The sequence below is a fragment of the Amblyomma mixtum genome, chromosome 4, assembly GCF_055824585.1.
Source record: "Amblyomma mixtum isolate Tamu chromosome 4, ASM5582458v1, whole genome shotgun sequence".
NCBI lineage: Eukaryota > Metazoa > Arthropoda > Arachnida > Ixodida > Ixodidae > Amblyomma > Amblyomma mixtum.
In genome coordinates, this window is record NC_143015.1 from 41,464,307 (window position 1) to 41,484,678 (window position 20,372).

General features: G+C 45.2%; 1 protein-coding gene across 1 annotated transcript in view; it reads left to right on the forward strand.

Annotated features, from left to right (window-relative positions):
* Positions 1–20,372, forward strand: part of LOC149346314 (cardioacceleratory peptide receptor-like) — a 67,508-nt gene that overhangs the window by 39,757 nt on the left and 7,379 nt on the right. The window contains exons 2-4 of the mRNA XM_089585376.1: positions 12,326–12,455; positions 14,011–14,114; positions 19,045–19,138. Of these exons, the coding sequence (XP_089441502.1) occupies positions 12,326–12,455; positions 14,011–14,114; positions 19,045–19,138 (328 nt within the window). The remainder of the gene's footprint in view (positions 1–12,325; positions 12,456–14,010; positions 14,115–19,044; positions 19,139–20,372) is intronic.

The following is a 20,372-nucleotide window of genomic DNA, read 5'->3' on the forward strand; positions in this document are numbered from 1 at the left end:
GATTTCCTAATGCGAAATTTGAGCGCAACTCATCCGATGTTTCAGCTTTTCGATAGGTCCAGGCAAAGAATACGATCAAGACGTGGGCGTACAATTACAGACCACTTGTTATTGTTAACACACATTTCTTCCTGAAGAAACACTGTGTGAAAAGTTCTTGATTGTTGTGAAGCAAGCTCTGTGGTCGGAGAAATAGATAAATATGAGCTCCACTTGCTCCACCAATGCCTGGTTCTCAAAGAAAAGGTCTATGCAAGTATTTCACGAGTTTATCACAGCCGTGGGAGGCGTTACGAGCGAGAGGAGCGGTATGTTCTCCCACATGTGTGGTAAGGAATTCCTGCTTGTTTGTATTTATACCTGCATTAAAATCTTCACCCATCCTGCCACCTTAGCAGGCGGCAGTTAATAGTACATCGCGAAAGTTCGCTCACCGTTAACGCACACGCCTAGCCCACATCTCTTTCCAATCACCCCACGTACCTATCAGTGCGATTCAGGCGCTTATATGGCCCAGGGAGCCAGGTACGCGCACATCCTTTCCCTAAATTGATTGGAGTGTAAAACGTTCTCGAAGCCAACCCCATTCAACACAATGAACGCCGACGGCCTATGGCTTCAGCGCCTGTAGCTGGCACATAGTTGTTAATGCCTACAGCCCATATCTCTCTCAAATTACCACATGTACCTATAAGCACGATTCAGGCGTCCACTGACCCAGGGAGCCAGTTATGTGCATTTCCTTCGCTTAAAATGATCGGAGTGTAAAACGTTCCCAACGCCAATGAGCACAACGAACGCCGAAGCCTGTAGCTTCAGCGCCGCGTTTCTGGCACAACGTCGCCAACGCCAAAGCATCCAGCGCACATCTGTCTCGGACCCCGTAACATGGACACCGACATGTACGAAAACATACGACAAGCGCGGGCTCGGGCTCTTGAGAGACAACACGGCTCCCGACCCGGTGTATATTATGTACAGCCTTTGTCAAAAGTTTGGAGCCCAGGGGGTTTTCTTTTGAGCCACACTGTGTCGTTCTTAATGGATCTCTAGCGCTCCAAATTTCTTGGACAAGAGAAGATTTCTGGTACTGCCTCCTGCAATAGGTAGTACTTCCATGAATGCTCCTGGAGTCCCAATATAAAGTTTAGAAGTGAACCCCCTGGGCTCTAAACTTTTGACAAAGACTGTACATGTAGCAGGGCCATGGCCCACGGGATCTTACACGGCCGCTGTCGTTCACCAGGAAATGCACGTTGATGGACTCTCCTTCCGAGCCCCGAATTCAATGTGAGCCGAGGAAGTAGGGATAGCGCTTGCTGCCGCCCACGCCAATTCGAGAATCATCATCACGGACTCCCAAAAAGCATGTGATCATTACTTGGCAGGGGAGATCTCTCCCTTAGCTGCTTGCATTCTAAGACAGACTGCCACTGATCCAACACCGAAAAGAATCATTTGGGCTCCTGGCCACCAGGGCTTACGAGGTAATGAGGCCGTGGCGCGGCCGCCCGAGCGCTTATTCACCGGGCTCCTCATCCCAGCTCTTCTGGCTCGGAGACTAACCAGCCCCTGCAAAGGTGCTGAGTAAGAGGGAGGAGCGAACTTTAAGGCGCCTGCAGACAGGTACTCTACTCTGTCCTGCTATCATAAAACATTACGATCCTAACACGGATGGGCGAGGCCCGCACTGTGGGCAGACCTGTGATATCTTCCACATGGTGTGGGCATCTACTCAAGATCTCCACCTGTCCCCTTCCCCTACCCCTCCAGAGAGGCATGGGAGACTGCCCTCCTCAACTGCTCCTCGCTTGAGTCCCAAAGAGCTCTGGTGAAACGGGCGAGAAACGGGGCCTTGTCATGCGGGGTCCCGGACTAGGGACGCCGACCATGTAGCGGGGCCACTCTGTGGCTCCAAAACTCTATATTTCATCAATTAAAAGTTTTCACCACCACCACCACCACATCTGTCTCCACCGCCATGTAGCTTAAAGCACGATTGAGGTGTCCACTGTTCCAAGAGGGCAGTTCTGCGCCTTCCCTCTGGTCCATGTGTCCACCGAGATATGTGAGATAGATAATGCGCCATTTCCTTCCCTCAAAAATCAATTTACCCATTTTGCCATCTGCTTTCCGAGCTCCCGCTCCTTTGGTTTCGCAGCTTAAAGTGCGACTAAGGCGTCCACTGCTGGTTAGAACGAACAACGGCGACGGCGACGGACAACGGCGACGGCGACGCCCCGAAACGCAGAAACGGGCGCCAATGAGCTGCGCTCTAAAATGCAGAAATAGTTAATTTGCTCTCTGAGTGCATTGCATGCAAAGGTTGTAAGCCGCGGCTCGCTAATATCAAGCTTCTAGCAGAAACAGGAACAGGCGTACCATATCATGACAACCTAACATCCTTCCGTCAGTGAAACGTTAGTTTATTCATTTAATTTGGAGAGAAAATTTCTGCAGCTTTTTTTATATGTGCGCACCGGCTTGACTTGCCATACCACTTTTCGTCGAGTTTCTTGTCGCTGCCTAAATAAGCTCTTACTTTGGGGAGGCAACATGAGTCGAAATTATGAACTCCTCCAGTCAACCTCGTCTCCTTTGTGCGTCCTTTATGTTTCCGCATTTTGTATTGAAAACAGAAACCAACCTTGGACCAACTCGCCCAGCGACATGTATTTGTTATTTGAAAAAATATCCTCTCAACCATTCACGAATGGGTTATTTTTGAAACGAAGTGAAGTCTTGATAGCGGCCGTTGGTGACCACTGTGTTCTCGTTTTCGAAATGGTAAAAATTAGTCCACTGCTTGTGCTCCTCAGAAAATACCAGCACCTCAAAAGTGTCTCAAAACTATATGACATCAGAAAGGTTAGCATATCGGAAAAAAAACATTCTTCTTCCTCTAGGGGGTCACAATAGTAGCGCAAAAGCGAATTATGGCGAAGATTGCACTCATGGTTTCCTGTGGAATACTCGAACATGACAAACGATCGTCTTCACCGCTGTAAACACTTAGGTGTGCGCACTCGTAGATCAGAAAGAAACGAAGAGTTCTTCGTCTTTTAACATTTTATTTATTTTATTTATCAAATACTGCCAACTGCCTCTTAGCGGTCAAAGCGGGACTAGGTACATTGTTCTTGAACAATTGCTAAGTTTAACAGCGGCAAAGAAAGAAAACGGGCTATTGACAATCAGCCAGGAAGGAATGCGCACAATAAAAAATAGAAAAAAGAAAGAATGAATACACTTCGAAAGGCGGAAGGCACAGCAAGAAGCGTTGTAAAGAAATACTTGCTGCATCATAGATAAGGTGACACGGCCGTAACAAAAGATTCAACAGAGGACATGTCAGCAACCTCATAGGGTAAGTCGTTCCACTCGGCTATGGTTCGAGGAAAGAATTATGAACGGTAGGTGTTAGTTTTAACCTACGGCATTACAATTGTTTTGCTGTTCTTGCCTCTCATTTTCCTGGATTCGTTGAAGTGCATGCATGTATGAAAATTTATTTTAACACGGTGGTTGACAATATTGTAGATCATTTGCAGGCGGTGTAGTTTACGGCGCATTTCTAGCGACGGGAGCGCAGCTCGTGTTCTCAGGTCTGAAACAGGGATACTTTTGTGGTAAGCGTTAAAAATGAATCGAAGTGCTTTCTTTTGTACCCATTCAATGTGTTTGATGTTTTTCTTATTATGACGGTCCCAAACAGTATCAGCGTAATCAAGAATTTGTTTGAACATTTAACGCGGAGGCACCCAAGCCAAGAGTAGCGTTTTCAGGAGTTGGTGAAATGTTTAGTGTTATCCCCCAACAATTCGAACTTATCAATTCGCTCTCGCACTACCATAAGCTTACCGTCCCGGTTTACAGCAACTGGTCCAGTGTAGTGGTGGTCCCGTGTTTGAACCTGAGACTAGCGCTTATTTTTCTTTCACTACCAGGTTTCTGAGAATGCTACCAGGATTCTGAGAATACAGTGTAACTTTTATTAGTAGCCGGAAGGCTGCGTTTGGGTGTATGCTAGTGCGCGGTTACTGCCTTATTGCTAATCTACTCCAAATTTATGTATTGCCCTAAACATTTGAACAGTATTGTGCGCACTTCGAGTTATTGATAAATTCGCTCTCGCAATATCACAAGCCTCCAGTTCCAGTTAGCTCATATGGTAGAGCCGAAGCTCCGATAAAGCCGTGTTCCCGATTTCGAGCCCCTGACCAGGACGAATTTTTTTTTTAGCTACTAAGTTTCTGCGAAAGTTGTATACTTTGCAGCCGTATGGCCGCGTTTGGGTGGATGCCGATGTGTAATTATTCCGCTGTTACGCTTTCTGGAGTTGTTTTAAGCAACTAATTGCGCGTGGCCCACGTTCCGTCGAACAAACAGCGATAAGAGCAGGTAAACGTCAAAGACCGATTACCGGATGAACACTTTCCAGAATTTGTCTGCAAGATACCCATCCTGAACTGTAATTCCTGCATCAGTGAGACTTGGCAATTCTGGATACACATATCACCAACGGCATGCGAAACACGAAGAGCATGCCACTAATGCTTACGTGGGCCATGCACTTAAAATTGGCCACCAGAGCACGTGGGAAACGGCTCTATCTTTTCCAAAGAAAGGAACCTGGCGATGCGCATTCTGCTCGTATCCCCATGGTTCCTGATCGCGTAAGCAACCTTAAATAAGAATGAAAGCCGCATGCCAACGATCTACGGCCAATAATTACGCCATGTACTTCGTATATAAATCCACCACCACTCCTGTCCTCCTAAATGTGAGCAGGAAAGCCGCACGGGTATGGAAGCGCGTTTTCTCTTCGAATATGGTCACTGATTGCTTTATTTTATCGATTGAGTTTACTGCTGCCCAGCCAGTGGAATGTGCTCAAAACTGCACAGGTTTGGGTAATAAAACATGCGGTCTAACCTTTATTGTCGAAAGAGGAACAAATTCATTTCGTACTGTACTGCTCTTTGTTTATAAGAGGGTTTTCAATCTCTAAATGCCTGTTCTAAACGGCACATAATGCACTTTCTTGGCTGTAGCGTGAATCTTTCCTATCTTTAAATAATTTCATTTTCTGATTGATTTGTTGATTGATTGAGAACTTTATTTAAACAATGGCAATTACTGGAGATTTCGGTGGTCCGCCTATTCCAACAGCCCACTGGCCTGCGCCGCAGCGTGAGATGTTCCTTGCATTGACCTGGTTTCTAAAAGCTTCCTTTTATTGATTTCGCCGGCCGCGGCGGTCGAATTTAAATTCTGGGGAAATTCTAGAGGCCCGTGTACTGCGCGATGTCAGTGCACGTTAAAGAACCCGAGGTGGTCTAAATTTTCTTAGCCCTTTGCTGCGGTATCCCTCATAGCCTGAGTCGCTTTTCGACGTTGAACTCTCGTAAACCGTAAGCCGAAAATTGCCAGGAGAGTGAGCTGCAAGTAAAGAGAAAAAGCAGTGAAGAGATACGCGTTTGCCGTTTGATACCGGTGTTCGTCTGGGTGCGACAAGACAAGCACTGCGCGGCTCTGTTGTATTTGCGAACCTGGCTAACAGCGGCACAGATCTATTCAATGCGATTGCCTATATTTTGTGCTCTGCATTTAAACTGTGTATTAAATGTACGAGGGCCCTATATATGAAGTTCACTTTCTTCTTCACCCCACAGCACAGTCCGCCGTGACGTTGGTCCCGCTTGTCATTAGCAGTGGGTTCTGTTCTCGACCACCAGATGTAGGCACGAGTCGGACAGATCCATTACGGGGTTGGCAGGGCACTTTGTTTCTTAGCTATCTGATAGGACGATGAAGGGCAGCGATGGACGACGCGGTTCTTCGGCAAGGAGTATGCCAGCTCTCTGGAGATTCACGGGGAAGTTGCGAGAGCAGGTGGTTATTCCGGTGCTCTCTGTTTTACGACGTCGAAGGCTGGAAAGCAGGGCGCCAGTGAAAAGCGAACGGCACCAGCCATGGACAGTCGCCGACATTGATAGCGCCAACATTCCGCGCGCTGGAACCTAGGGCTGCAAACTGGATATGGCTCCAATAAGCATGCAGCCTTCTTTTATTTTTGACGTACTCACAAAACTGCTGTTGATAAAGCTAAACCTGTCTGTCATCGAATGTGGTGTATCAGAAAGATTCTTAACTGTTTTCTTGTCCGAGCTCGATGTCAGCATAACAGTAAAAATTGCATGCAGTGAGTAGGGTTTATCTTTCTGAGTAATCACGTGGATCTATGGAAGCTGCTGTAGTGGAGCGTTCTTGGTTAATGTCGAAGTTATACAGCCATTTTACGTTTCTGGGCGATTCGACGAACTATGACCAAGCGGCGACACCGAAGGTTGTCTGGAATGCCTTCATTCCAACTCGGAAGTCGTGCAGGAAAGCGGCGCAGCGCTCTGCCGTGGCGCTTATATAGCCCGCGATATCAGCGTTTTTCATACGCGTCGCGATGAACAAGCAATCAGCGATACGTTCCGCGCGACTGAGGCTGTTATCACCAGAAGAACGTAACAGCCACCGTGATTTTGCCATCGGATCGTGCAGGAGCGTTTTTTTTTGTTTGTTTCATTCTGCCTCCATCAAAACGCAGCCGCCGTTGCCGGGGTTTTTCACTCCACAACCGTTCACATAAGGCCGATTCACACGACGGACCGTTCGCCCGCGGCCCGCGCACTACGTGTGCATACGTCAGCACTTTGAGGGGCGCGCTGTCGGCCGCCATCCATCCATGCATCCAGCGCGCCTCTCAAAGTGCTGACGTATGCACACGTAGTGCGCGGGCCGCGGTGCGAACGGTCCGTCGTGTGAATCGGCCTTTACCAGCCCAACACCGCGCTTGTCTGTGTCTCCTCGCTTGTCCCGTCTTCTCTTGTGCGCTATTTATTTCCCTTAAGTCTACTATGCTATCCCGGCAATTCGTATGGGAACGAAGATAAAAGGTAATATTTTATGTGCTGAAAGCCACGCTGCATGTTTGGTGTTGGGCATGGAACCGATGCCTACGTGATAGTCCAGGCTGGAGCCATTTGGGAAAGCTTGTCGTAACCTGCCATCTGCAGGAAATTTTGCTTAGAGTCGAAGTTGGGTTGCCAGTAGGCTGTTCGTCTATGCTTCCAGGCGGTCGAAGCGGCAGCAATACTTCATTCGAAGATTACTTTCTCAGATAAAAAGAGGGGAAACATGATTGCTCTGCCTGAAACGCCTCTAAGGGGACGCGAAGTCAACGTAGAGCGGAAACAGTGGATGCTCGAGAGGGAATTCGGTTGGGATGGAGACAAGCTACAGTGGTTTATTCATGCGTATATTTATTTTCTCAGAATTCTCCACGGTGCGGACCGAAACATCCGTGATTAAATTAGGAGATAAATAAAAAAATGCTTTCTAATAAAATAAAAATAATATATGTTGAATCAAAATGCAAAACACAGCATTTGTAAAAGAAAAGATACACAACAAAACAAAAATAGAACCACTAACAGTCCCATGGCGTAGCACAAATGAAGGAACGAAAAAAAAAAGACAAAACAGGCCACGTTGTCAGGCAGGCAATGCTGTGCGCGATGTATTACCTCTTGACTCACCGCACGTTTTTTATATAGGCTAGAAGAGTGATCGTTCGGCATTGTCACCAAAGACTGTTACCTTTCTTTAAATTATTTTTTTTTTCATTTCAATTCATTTCTTATTCTGCATAGCATTTTAGACGGTGGCGGACAGAATTGGAATCGTTAGCTTTTTACTTGCTTAGATAAATATCCGTGCGCGCCATTCGTACTGGTGGTATCAGTTTTTCTTGAAAATGCGTTTCTCTTTGACGTTGCAGCCCCAAGAAATGTTGGTACTTCTGAAGCAGCCAACTGAAACTGGGCAGCTTACAGTAGGGCGCACATATTTGTCCCTTCCAACCCGCGCCCCCCCTCTGGCGCACGTATAACGTGCGCTCTTGGGTGAGGCCGTGCCCCAGTGGTTGGGCGCCCGTCTCGGATGCAGGAGGTGTTTTTGTTTCGAAACCCACTGCCGGATAATCTCCTGCAAAAGTGGGTAAAAGTCTCTTTATACCTAGCGACCATCCTTCTACAGAGGTGTGCGCTTTGGGGAAGCTCCACAAAACACCACTGCGCCTCTCGCATGCCGCGCCCAGTTTCGAACAACCCCGCAGTCTGCTACAAAGGGTACCATTCGGCAAACATGGGTCGAACGCAAGCAAGCCTCTATGCGCTGTCGCTCGGCGCACGCACGCAGTAGCACAGCGGCCTCTCTGCCTCCGGGAGGACAAAGCGGCTATTCCTCTTCAGCAGAAAAGGTGGTGATAACAGTGTGAGTGGTCAAAGTCCCCTCAGCGACGACACCTCCTCTCTCGCGAAACATACCGTCGCCTCCAGCTACGAGACAGGAGAGCACTCCCATGGCGTTTTCTTCTGGCCAGGTTAAATAGCGCCAAACTCCTCTCCCCTGCAGCTCTTCTTCCTCGCATAGCTTTCCAACTTCCGCTCTTGGAACGGAAGGAAGCGCTCTCATTTTGATTCTCGGTTCTCGGGGCCAGTCTGTGGCTGCGTTCCATCGCTTATGTTTTCATCTATCCTCGTATTGCTGTTTGGGTGCTATATTTCTGGACAGTGTCGGAAAATGAAGCATATCGCGCTAGTGGTTCGTGTCCGCTTGCGACGATTACACCGAATGAAAAGCGTCGAAATTTCTAAAGCCACGAAGTTGACCGACGCCGAGTGACAGGGATCGGAGCCACTGCTTGTTGAGGCCGTGGTGCGCCTTCGCACTTCGTCGATAATACCACTGAATTGTATTCGGGAGATCAACGTCTCGGCAAAACGAGGCGATTGAGGTTTCTAGACAACCCGACTTTAGTTTCCTCCAGGGAAGCAGATACAAAATGGACGTCGACTTCCGGCGGAAAACGGAAACTGGAACCGGAAAAGCCATATGCGGATACGGAAAGAAGGCAGCGGCACACTTCACAGTTTAGAGTTATTTAAAAAAGCGCCAGCGACAGTAGAGGTGCCTTACGTGACAGAAGCACAACTCTCGACAAACATTGATGCATTGGCTCTGAGCAGCATCAGCAGCAGTCATAAAAGAAAGGGCCGCAATGGGTTTTACCGCATAAGGCCGATTTCGGTACTCGCGGATAGATTTTCCATCGAGAGAGGGCTGGGTAATCTATTCTAAGCATTGCACCCCAGAAGAGCCGCTGACGAGACCGGGGAAAGTTTCCTCTTATGAGAAAACGGCGGGCACCTGGCGACACCGGAGATCGAACCCAGAACTTCCCCAGTATGAGGTGGATGCTCTACCTCAAGCACACCGCTTCAGTGGCCTCGTGTTAGGGCATTCAACCACCGCCCACAGTGCAAGCGGCCGACCAGACAACTAGGTCATGGCTTGCCGTTCTCTTCCGAAATAAAAAATAATGATTCCAAACAATAAATGATATTATGCAGCTTGGGCAATACACTCGCATGGATTCTCCAATAAAGCCTGGGGGATTCGCTGCGAAAGTATGCTAATGTATTCCGCCGCAAGCTGTGCGCTCCCTCGGCGGCGAGGAATCAATGTGTCCACCCAGGCGCAGGTTGCTTCTGATCGACTGCAACTTCCCTGCTTTTTGCCTGGATTTGCCTGGAGGAGAACCATCGCTGCCAAATGCTGCCCGTTTCCACGGATTCTTCTATACCGGTCATTGTCCTGCCACTCTGAACTTCGCGCTGTTGGACCATGAAAGCGCGCTGCCATAATCCTCACACGAGGCTCCCTTTATTGGTTCCCGATGGTTACGGGGAGGCAAAAGTGAACAATCCTCCTCAAACATAGGTCTCCCATTAAAGACTTCACTTTCACTGGTACGGAGCACCATACGGTTCTGAAACGCTGTCCGCGACGTGTGAAGTATTTGAAAACGTATGAGTAGCCCCTATATTTTGCGACTATTTTCGTGTGTGACAACTGACTAGTTTGTTAATTTTTTACTCTCTGCACTGCCATTTCCTATGGGCTTTTTGATCAAAGAATGGTTTTCCGCACGTAACACTAAGGACTGACAATGTTCTGATGTGCAAAACTGCACGCACTTGTTGCGTTGCCTCTTTCCTTCAAGTACTGCGTCCAATGCTTCAATTCTTGCAAAGCCGAGGAGTGCAGTTTTCTCGTTGCTTTTATTATAGCGTTGAAAACAAGAAAACTATGGGGCTCCCATAAAGAAGCTCCGAATGTCCTAACGTAAGTGATATTCTTCTGTTATTCGCGCTTTAGTTCTTCAAAAGCCACGAGTCATTCACAAAGTTTTCAAAGCACAGTGATTTAAAGTATTCACTTCTCCCTCTCGAATCATACGGCTAGCGGTTGCTATTAAGCATTCACCAAATTAGCGGCTGCAACAAGTGAGAAACGCCTTCGCTGAACCCACCGAAGGCATCCTGTCTTTCATCACTGCCATACTGTTCTGAAGAAAGGTGTTCGGGCTGAAGCGACAGTGTCGGTCGGGGCCGAAAGCGCACAAAATTTTAAAACACGAAGAAAAGTACATCTACGGATATACGGAACTAAGGGGACAATGATGCTAGAAAACTACAAGAGAGGCACTGGCCTACCAGAATACCCGCGACGTGCTCTCTTTTTGAGACAACAGCTTGGCGTTGGCAAACAACCATTCTCAAAACAGAAGTCCTTCGGTCAACAGCTAAGGCTAAGCCAGACAACACTGATCGGATGCGACATTCCAGGAAGTCAAAAGATGCAGTACTGGAAATATCGAGAACTCTGGGCAGTTCTTTTTGACTTTAGTTGCTGCTGTACGCTACCTTCATAGCGCGAAGCACACAGATTTGTAGTTCTGTATATATATATGTTTTGCGGCGGGGGTAGCTGCGGAAGTCGCAAGGCAGTGTGCTGAGTCCCTACGCCACCGCGGTGTTTCCCGCAAATCGGCGCAGACACTCCATTTTTTCTAACCACACTCTCGATGGGGCCATGCTCTCTGGAAAGAAACGTTTAGAGACGAAGCAACTCATGGCGCTAAAGCTCAACTTAGAAAAGATTTTGTCGCTTTAATCAACAATCAATTTGAATAAAATTTCAGAAATGCGCGGAGAGAAAGAAAAGATTTTGTCGCTTTAATCAACAATCAATTTGAATAAAATTTCAGAAATGCGCGGAGAGAAACTGTTCTACTATACCAGCTATTATGTCTTGCCTTGGACCACTCCGAGGTGAAATAAACGAGTGTATATAGGTCCAACCAAAATTGCCTGAACCTTCTGTATATTTTTTTATCGCTAGGTATTCAGTTTCACTAGTTGTGACATTGTTTACAGGCAACAGACATGCAGGAAAGGAGAACGGCTCTTTTCTAATCCCGAGAGGAAGATATTATGAAAAAAATTGCAGAACGGTACTATATTTAATATTTCATTTATGTTCTAAAAAATTATGCATCTAAAAACCACATGACCACAAACACATAAAAAGCTCGAATCCATACAAATTTGAGTTAAAATTTTCTGGTATGCTTTTTTAAATTTTGATTTCTTATGATTTATTGAGGGCTGTATTGTTTTACGCCTTTTTGAAGTGCTCGAACTGCACTCTCCTTGAGCATGAATATTTAAAAAAAAAATAACTTAGGCTTAGACTACGAACTTTGAAGTAAGCTTGTGGTTTGAAGTAAGTTTCCTTAATTTTTATTTTAATATTAGAGACAGCCAAGCGCCGCATCTAGCCCAACATGTGAGACGTTTGATGTGGAGTGGCCCATGTCTGAGTGATGGTGTCTGTGACATTTATAGTAGACTTCTTATCCTGAAAGTCAGCCCAGTATTTAGGAGTTTGAAGTCGACACTTGCTCTGAATCTTTTAGGATCACCTAAGAAAATAGTTTGCAGATAAGAAACAGTATATTTATCCTTGTGCAATTTTTAACTTCCAGCATATCTGCCTTCACATGAATTAAGATAATACAAGCACTTTATCATGCCAGCGCTATGCTCGAGAACCTGAACTATTGAGGTGCAGGTGAGGTTGGCGTCTTGGCCACAATTTGACCCGCGTCGTTCCAACAGAATCCATGTTCACATGATTCCCATTTGCCACTTTCCTCATTTGCATTGCTTCTATGACTTTTTTCTTTCGCTTTTCTTACGACCGGGTTGCCCGATTCATCGGCTTCAAAGACTTTCAGGAACGTGATTAATTATCCACTATTGTTTACGCACGAGAGAACAGCGGCAATTATGCCTCGTGATCGAACCTGCGCGATGGTGGGCTCGGTTATTAAAAGAGCATGTATTTTTTTCACTTCCCGCAGGTCGAAACGCTGACATTCCTGTGGATTCTGTTCGCGTGCATTGTACTTGGGAACAGTGCAGTGCTGGCAGCGCTGCCCAAGGGACGCAAGTCGCGTATGAACTTTTTCATCATGCATCTGGCCATCGCAGGTAGGACAGCATCACTCTAGTTTGCAGTAATTTCAGCGTGGAGCTAGGCGACAACAAAAAAAATTGAGTAGAAATCTTTCTAGTTGTTTACGATATTTTGAAAGGGTGAAGCTAGGCAAGAACAAAAAATTGAGTAAAAATCACTCGAGTTGTTTACGTTAATTGGAAGTGTGGAGCTAGGCGAGAACAAAAAGTTGAGTAAAAAGAGTGCTTGTTTTACGAGTACTTTAATTCGTGAATTACACGAGGCTATGCGGGAGATGGGTTATATCTCATTAACAAGAAATAACGTGATTGCGGGTGCCTGAATGCTCTTTACAAAAGCAGAATATTCATTAAGGTCCAGCCGAACACATGAAGCAATTTCACGTTATGCAGCACTCGCTCTCTCAAGAATACAAAATACGGTTCTAGACGAGTGAAATCAAGCTCTTTTTTTGCACCGGTGGCATTCGGTCAACGGTGAAAATGATCGCGTACCAACGAAGTTATTGTTTCCTTCGGGGAAAGGACGAAGGTAATTTCAGAGAAAAATCTAAATTACTTAAGCCGCGTACATTATCCCGCATATGCTCGTGTAATTCTTTGAACAAATCGAGTGTTTTTAAAGTATGAGGGCAATTTCGTTCAAAATTTTGTAAAGATGATAGATGTCGAAAATAAGTCGTTTGTCCTCAGAAGAATGTTGTTTTATCCAATTCAAATAGCCTGAACGAATGAAGAATATTTTTTTTATGTTTATCAATTGTCATTATGTAATAGGTGAATGATAAATAACAATCGTTTTCGTATAGACTACTTTTGATCATCGTTCGTTGTACAGCTAGATATATGGGGTATAAGTGCACGAAGGTTGAATAAAACACTTTGCACAGGGACAAATAATTTCTAGCGGAAGAAGTAATGGAAATAAATTCAGTTTGGAGTAAAACGAGACAGAAGATTAGGACCAACCTTCATATGCTATACACCAATGTCTAAGACACTCAAATTCCACCATACTTGCAGCTCTACTTTTCTCGTGTTGTTGCTCGCCTTTTATTTCCGGTGTCTTCTGCTGCGTCTGGAGACCAAAAGGTGCATCTCTAGATACGATGTAGGTCACGTGTTAGGCAAGCTTCCAGTGCGTACGTAACGTGTCAGGGTGAGCGGTGGCTTATAGCTCATTCTCGATTATGGAAGAACGGCCTTGAAATACTGGTGTTATAGCAACTAGAAATCCCCAGGGAAGCAGCAAGAAATGCAAAATGTGTTTGCCAGCATACACGGTCTGTAAAAGAAATTAGAAAACCAAGTGTTCAGATGCACATATTTTAAATGTTTAAAAGTGTAACGCGCCTAGTAGGCGCTTTACTTCAGGCCATAGAGTGATACAGCGCACTTAAGGGAAGGAAGAGCTGACGCGTGACATATAAAAAGACCATTTTAAGGAAACATTATCGCCTCTGGCTTACACGTATATAAATTTAGCTAGTGTCTCTGTGGGATGCTGCAGCCGGCGTTAAAGTCCCACTGCTTACGCACTGTTACCATTTTCCTGCGTTTTCTCAATTAGACCTCGGTGTAGGACTGGTCAGCGTGCTTACGGACATTATTTGGAAGACCACTGTCGACTGGCACGGCGGGAACATTGGCTGCAAGCTGGTGAAATTCGCACAGGTGAGGCACTTTATCAAGTCTGATTTGAGAGCGATGTCGCTGAAATCATGAAAATGAACCACCCTCTGTAATTTATAAAAATAAAGATTACAGCGCATAAGTGACAAACAGAATCGTATAAGAGCTTACTCTGCACGTATGTAGAAAGCGCAAAGTTTTTCATTGTTTTCCGTCTCAGGTTGCAAAAATTTTTGACGTCGACCTTTAATTTAATAAAAATGGAACGTTGATTGTCGAGTTGCTTCTGAAAAGTTAGCAAAGAGGTTGCGCCGAAAAGAAACACACGAATAAGAAAGACAGATATGTGCCTGTCCTGCACGGTGTCTGGTTTACGTTCTGCAAATTATTCAACTAATTTGGAAGCTATTTGTACAAGGTGTAAAATTTGCGAGTGTTGTGAAGTTTTGTCCCTTTTCGGAAAGAAAATAAATATACTTCTAGCCGTGGGATGCTACACGTCGGTGCTGACGCTGACGCCGGTGAGACAGAAAGTGTGCGAGCAAGAGCGATTAGAATGGCGGGAACGTCAAATAATAGCACGCCGTCTTAATATAGATGTCCTTAGTCCATTGTAGAGTCAGTGGAAAACAGTTAAGAGCACTGCTTATGTTTCTGGCGTGGTAATTGGTGTGGAGGGTGTGTGGCTTTCACAGCCCAGTGCTGCGAGAACAGCTTAAATGAGCCCTTAGAAGAAAAATCCACACAGCGGTGCCCATTTAATGCCTCTCAGTTGTCCTCTCGGATTTTATAAGTGCACAAGATGCTACTTAAACGAAGTTCGAATATTCTCACTTCCTGCATGTGATAAGTGTTAGTAGTATACATTGTCGAATTCAGCGGTGCCATCTGCGTAGTCTTTTGAATTATCACCTAAGTTGACGAGGATGCGACCGCGAACAAGCACGGAATCAAAAAGGTGATTGTCGCATTGGAAACACTAGATCGCGGAAGTCATATGCATTCCAAATTCGGAGGCGTGGAATGCGGTACTCTGTCAAAGCATCCAGTAAGTCGAGGTCATTCGGCATCACATTACTCTTTATACAGGCTCCGAGTGAGCACGCAGAATACCCCAACCCACCTTCAGCTCAGCATTAATGCTTCAGCGCACCCTGAATTAAGTGATGTGGAGCGGCAAAGCGCAGTAATCACGGCAGCGGTCTGGTGTGCGAGGGACAGGAGTGACAGCAATTTTTTCTCGTGATTACTTGAACGCTTTCATTCGCAAACGGGGCGCCCACGCCCAAGTGAAGTGCACCATACTATACCAGTTCCACAGTTTCATCTGTTGTAATTGTGGCTGATAGGGAAACCCTAAGAAACACACGGAATCTATGAAAGCTACGCGGACAGCAACCATGCATAAATTCAAATGAACCCCTTGTTACTTCATTCATATTATTTTAAAATAACATAACGAACATTTCAGATCCTAACGGAATGATTGGGAAAATACCTGAAAAGCTGTGGACTTCCATATATTTTTTCATGTTACGAGAACTCACTACACGCAGAATTTTTTACGAACGCCTAATAAGTAATGTCTCAATAGGGCGCTATATTTGCACTATACTTAAGGGGCTGCGGGCAATCGCTGAAACTTCCCAGGATCCTCATTGTGTCCTGAGTTCACTGAGGATAAAAACCTTTCTTGCAACACTGGTGTGCGTTCATGTCCACAAAAAAGATCTGTGTGTATACCACAATAAATGTAGTGGATTATATCTTTAGGGTCCCTGGAGTTTAGATCAGCGTTAAAATGCGGCGCGCTGTGTGCTGTTCAATCAGACCGTGCCAAATATTATGATTTGTCAAGTCACTTAGAAGACAAAATGGGAGGAGCGCTTACTTGTAACAATTTATCTTTCAGCGAGGAAAGGCTTTAGGCAGTAAGAGGGCAGACACACTATACAATTTTCTGCCGGAAATCACGTGCGTGAGTGTTGGGAATGATTTGTTGTCGTTGCTGTTTCAGTGCAGACAGAACAATTTTTTCTGGATCACAGAGATAGATGGGCTGCTCACGTATTCGTCTTCCATCATAGGAATTTTTGGCAACAGCCCCGCCGCGGTGGCTCAGTGGTTACGGCGCTTGGCTGCTGGCCCGAAAGACGCGGGTTCGATCCGACAGCGACGGTCGTATTTCGATGGAGGCGAAATTCTAAGGGCCCGTGCACTGTTCGATGTCAGTGCACGTTGAAGAACCCCAGGTGGTCGAAATTTCCGGAGCCCTCCACTACGGCGTCCAACATAGCATCAGTCGATTTGGGACGTTAACCCTAATAGACAAATAAACCAACCAATTTTTGTCAACAAAGTGTGCAGAAAACGACGAAGACCCATTCGAGAAAAGACAGAGACAAGCGCTAATTTCTGACTGAATTTTATTCCAACTATTGGCCGAAATATATAGGAGCATGATAAAGAAGAAAAAGAAGTGAAAACGAAGAAAAAGCAAATACTTCACAACGCGAAACCAAAAAACTTCTTGCGTGGTTCGCGCATAGATATCGAACCTCCTTTTCCGAAAGACTGACTGGTGGCGTGCTTACGTAGTCACTGCCTGTCCTATCTGCCACCAGCCTTTCCAGTATTTCTTGCGTTATATTCGTAGGATAGCTGTGAATAACTATACTTCTCTCGAAATCTTGAGTACAGCGGCCACCGCCATCGAAGACGAGAAAAACTGGAGGCACTGCAGGTATATGAAACTGGCTGTGGCTGCGTAAGCAGGGCATCAGCCGCTATTTCCAGAGGAGATTCGGTATTTTCGCCATAGCCGCTGGACAACGTAACTTTTGGCTTAGTGTTTGCAACCAGTTAGTCTCTCTTTCTTTTTTACTGTTTCCCTCCCTATGAAGTTCATTGCACCAGTTGTTAGAATGAAATTCAGTTGTCACTTGTTTTCACTTGAGTTGTCACTGAATTGAGTTGTCACTTGTAACTGTATTTTTGCGTCTTTGTCTTCGTCGTTTTCAGCGCGCTTTGCTGTAATGAATGGACTACCAACTAGGTCACACCCGCACGTTATGAAGCTTCATAGGCATCACGGAAAAAAGGTTGAATTATTTTTCTGACTTTCCTGTTTTCAAGTTTTTCATTACACTTCTTTTTCAAAGCGTGAAAGTGCTCGCTTTTTATTTTTATGTTTCAAGTGGCAGTTTATATTATGCGTCGCTAGGATGCCAGGGTGTGCTGTATCTTCACACGCACACTTGCCGTGGTGCAACCTCTCAATTAGGCATCTGCCTCTCTCTCCCGCGTATGTCGCTTTTCATGACAGTTGGGTCTTGTAGATGACGCCTCGCACAGAGTTGGGAAATGTAGCCTAGTGCTTGACGCCATCCCCGCGTCCTTTTTTCTTGTACTGCTCATTATGCAGGTTGATCTTTTTGCAGAGCGCTCTCATTTTGGCGGATGCTGGGAAGACCACTCGGATATAGAATTTTTCATCGATCTTTTCCAGCCGGTGTGAAATATTGTGCTCGTAGGGAACAACAGCTGGACGCCGCATGTCTTTCTTAGACTCTTTTACTTTAAGTTCCGCTCAGGTTTTTGGCCTTTTTTTTTAATAAGGGAGTAATTACTCATTGACATCCACCCGAGCTGAGCCTTACGGCTACAAAGGAAAGCTATACAGCTTTCACAGAAACTTCGTAGTTAAAGAAAAATTCGTCCTTGTCCGGGGACCACCGCTACACCGGAGCAGTCGCTCTACCAATTGAGCTAACCGGGACGGCAAGCTTATGGTAGGGCGAGAGCGAATTGATCAATAACTCGAAGTGGGAACAGTGTTGGTCAAATGTTTAGGGGAATCCCCCAAGGTGGAGTAGATTTGTAATAAGGGAGTAATTACTCATTGACATCCACCCGAGCGCAGCCTTACGGCTACAAAGGAAAGCTATACAGCTTTCACAGAAACTTCATAGTTAAAGAAAAATTCGTCCTGGTCCGAATTTTCTTTAACGAATTTTTTTTAACTAAGAATTTTTCTTTCCAATAATTTGAGGCATTTAAATCGATCTGGAAGTCGAGAAACGGTAGGCAGAAACATATGCTCTAGGCTTCTAGGTTGATTAATCGCTACTTTTGGAGGCTTACTGACAAATCACTACTAAAGAGGTATTTTGCGGTGCTATTGTGATCTTCTGTGAACAGAAAAAAAAAATTCTCTATCGCTCTGTCTTTTGCATGTTGATGACAGCTACCAAAGCCTTCAAATATGACTGTTGTGCACGCTCGCTTGCACTTACGATTGATGGTTCGTAGGGGCCCATGAAACAGTGTCTGTGATATGTCTTTCAAGCAATGACACGTGGAAGCGCATCTACTCATTATTTCCGAACAATTTTCTAAGGGTTTTTTTTTTCAGCGTGCAAACGTATCTGCGAAAATATTTCTTCGTAGACAGCTTTGAAATGTTTTCATGATGAGATGCTTACTTTAAATTCTACAGGAACCTTCCTTTCTTTGTTAACGGAAACGTGTACTTACATAATTATCACCATTCTTAGTTATCGAAGTGCTAAACTTTCTCCTGAGTTAAGGAAGCCAATTCATTAAGTAGCCGCTGATGTTTATGTTAATTTCCAGTAGTGTACGTAGCGTGCAGACTTAGCGAGATATGAGTGAGTTACACCTTCATTGGTCATGCACTTTACTAAACGCATTGTTATAAATTTTCTTGCGCCGGGTTAGGAAACATGCTTACCTGTTGAGTGCTGAAGCAAGCTTGTCCAATGTCCGATGCAGTTAATGAAGCGGACTGAAATAACATCTTGATATCTTTTTCAATATCGGAATGCTATGATTCTCTTCTAGACATTCCAAAGGGCCTTGGAAAATGAGCGACTTTACAGTAAGCGTTATTGCCAATTCTCATAACGTTATCAGGCGAGAATTCTTCACCTGCAATCTCCGCTCTGAGCAGGTGCTGGTGACCTACTCGTCCACATATGTCCTGGTGGCCTTGAGCATCGACCGATTCGACGCCATCACCAGGCCCATGAATTTTTCCGGAAGTTGTGAGTATCTCTATCGACACTGTATTTTCAGCAAACCGGTATGTGGGAAACTGGAAGCTCGGAAAAAATTTCGGACAAAAGCATTTTTGAGCGCAAATTTTTCATGTAATGTAAGATTTCACTATAAAAGTCAATATATCCGCAGATCAGCCGACGCCAGTCCTGATTTTTTTTCTCTGTGATTTTGCTATTGTCAAAAGCCCACCCCATTTGTTCTTCTATTGCATAATTAACTGTTCTATGCGATTAATAGAAACACTTCGAAAGAAATATTTTGCTATATATCAGAAAAATGTACCATTACTATCAATATTTCAGTAACAGTGTCTTCCAATTTTCTAATTTTCAAATTTTTGGCCCAGAATGTTGGACATGTTCAACTCTGGTTTCAAGATGTGCATGTGCCTCTTTGACAGACATTCAGCCTAAGGCCTGGACATTGCTTCCACTATCAATACATTACGTTCAGAGAACGCTTAGAAGATTTCTTCATGCATGTTTTGAAGTTCACTCACGGCACTTTGGTAAGAGGTGCCTACCACTTGCCCATGGTTTCGTGTAGCCAAAAAAACGAGGCGAATGCTACGTATCAGCTCATAACATTGTAACAGCAGTAATCTAGAATGTTCTCTTAATGGTAGAAAAGGTGCTGCATTGCCAAAATGTGGCCTTTATTTCGGGAAAGCTGCTGTGGAATGCCAAAAAAATCTAAGGCCGCGGTAGTCAACACGATGTACTTTATTCGAACTTTACAGTGCAATGCAACATAGTGTCTACAAAAACGTCTTCAGCTCCCCATTCTAGGTGTTCATAGAGAATATGATAGTTTCTGGCATTCTATGCCATCCGGAAGACTACAAAGTATACGTCCGACCGTTCACTTGTTAGAATGGAGCAATCTCTTATTGAAAAACAAGCATGTTGTTCCCGGAAAAAAGAATGCCCGAACAGCCGATGAATGCACTCGAGACATGGTCATCAAGCATGCCCTTTCTTTTGTAATGCTCTCCATCAGTCATGTGAGCATTGTCTATCTTTGTGGTGCGCAGTATATCACCAGCCTTTGCCGAATTTAATACGGTGGCCCTTTGCGCTTGTCGTGGTGCCAGTAAATTTATTGTAATGCGAAGGAGGACAGCCGAAGTGCAGGATATGTCATGCAGGGCATCCTAATAGCTGACGAAGGCTGGTGGCTGCATCCTTTTCGTTCCACCGCGAACTCGAATTTTGCGTG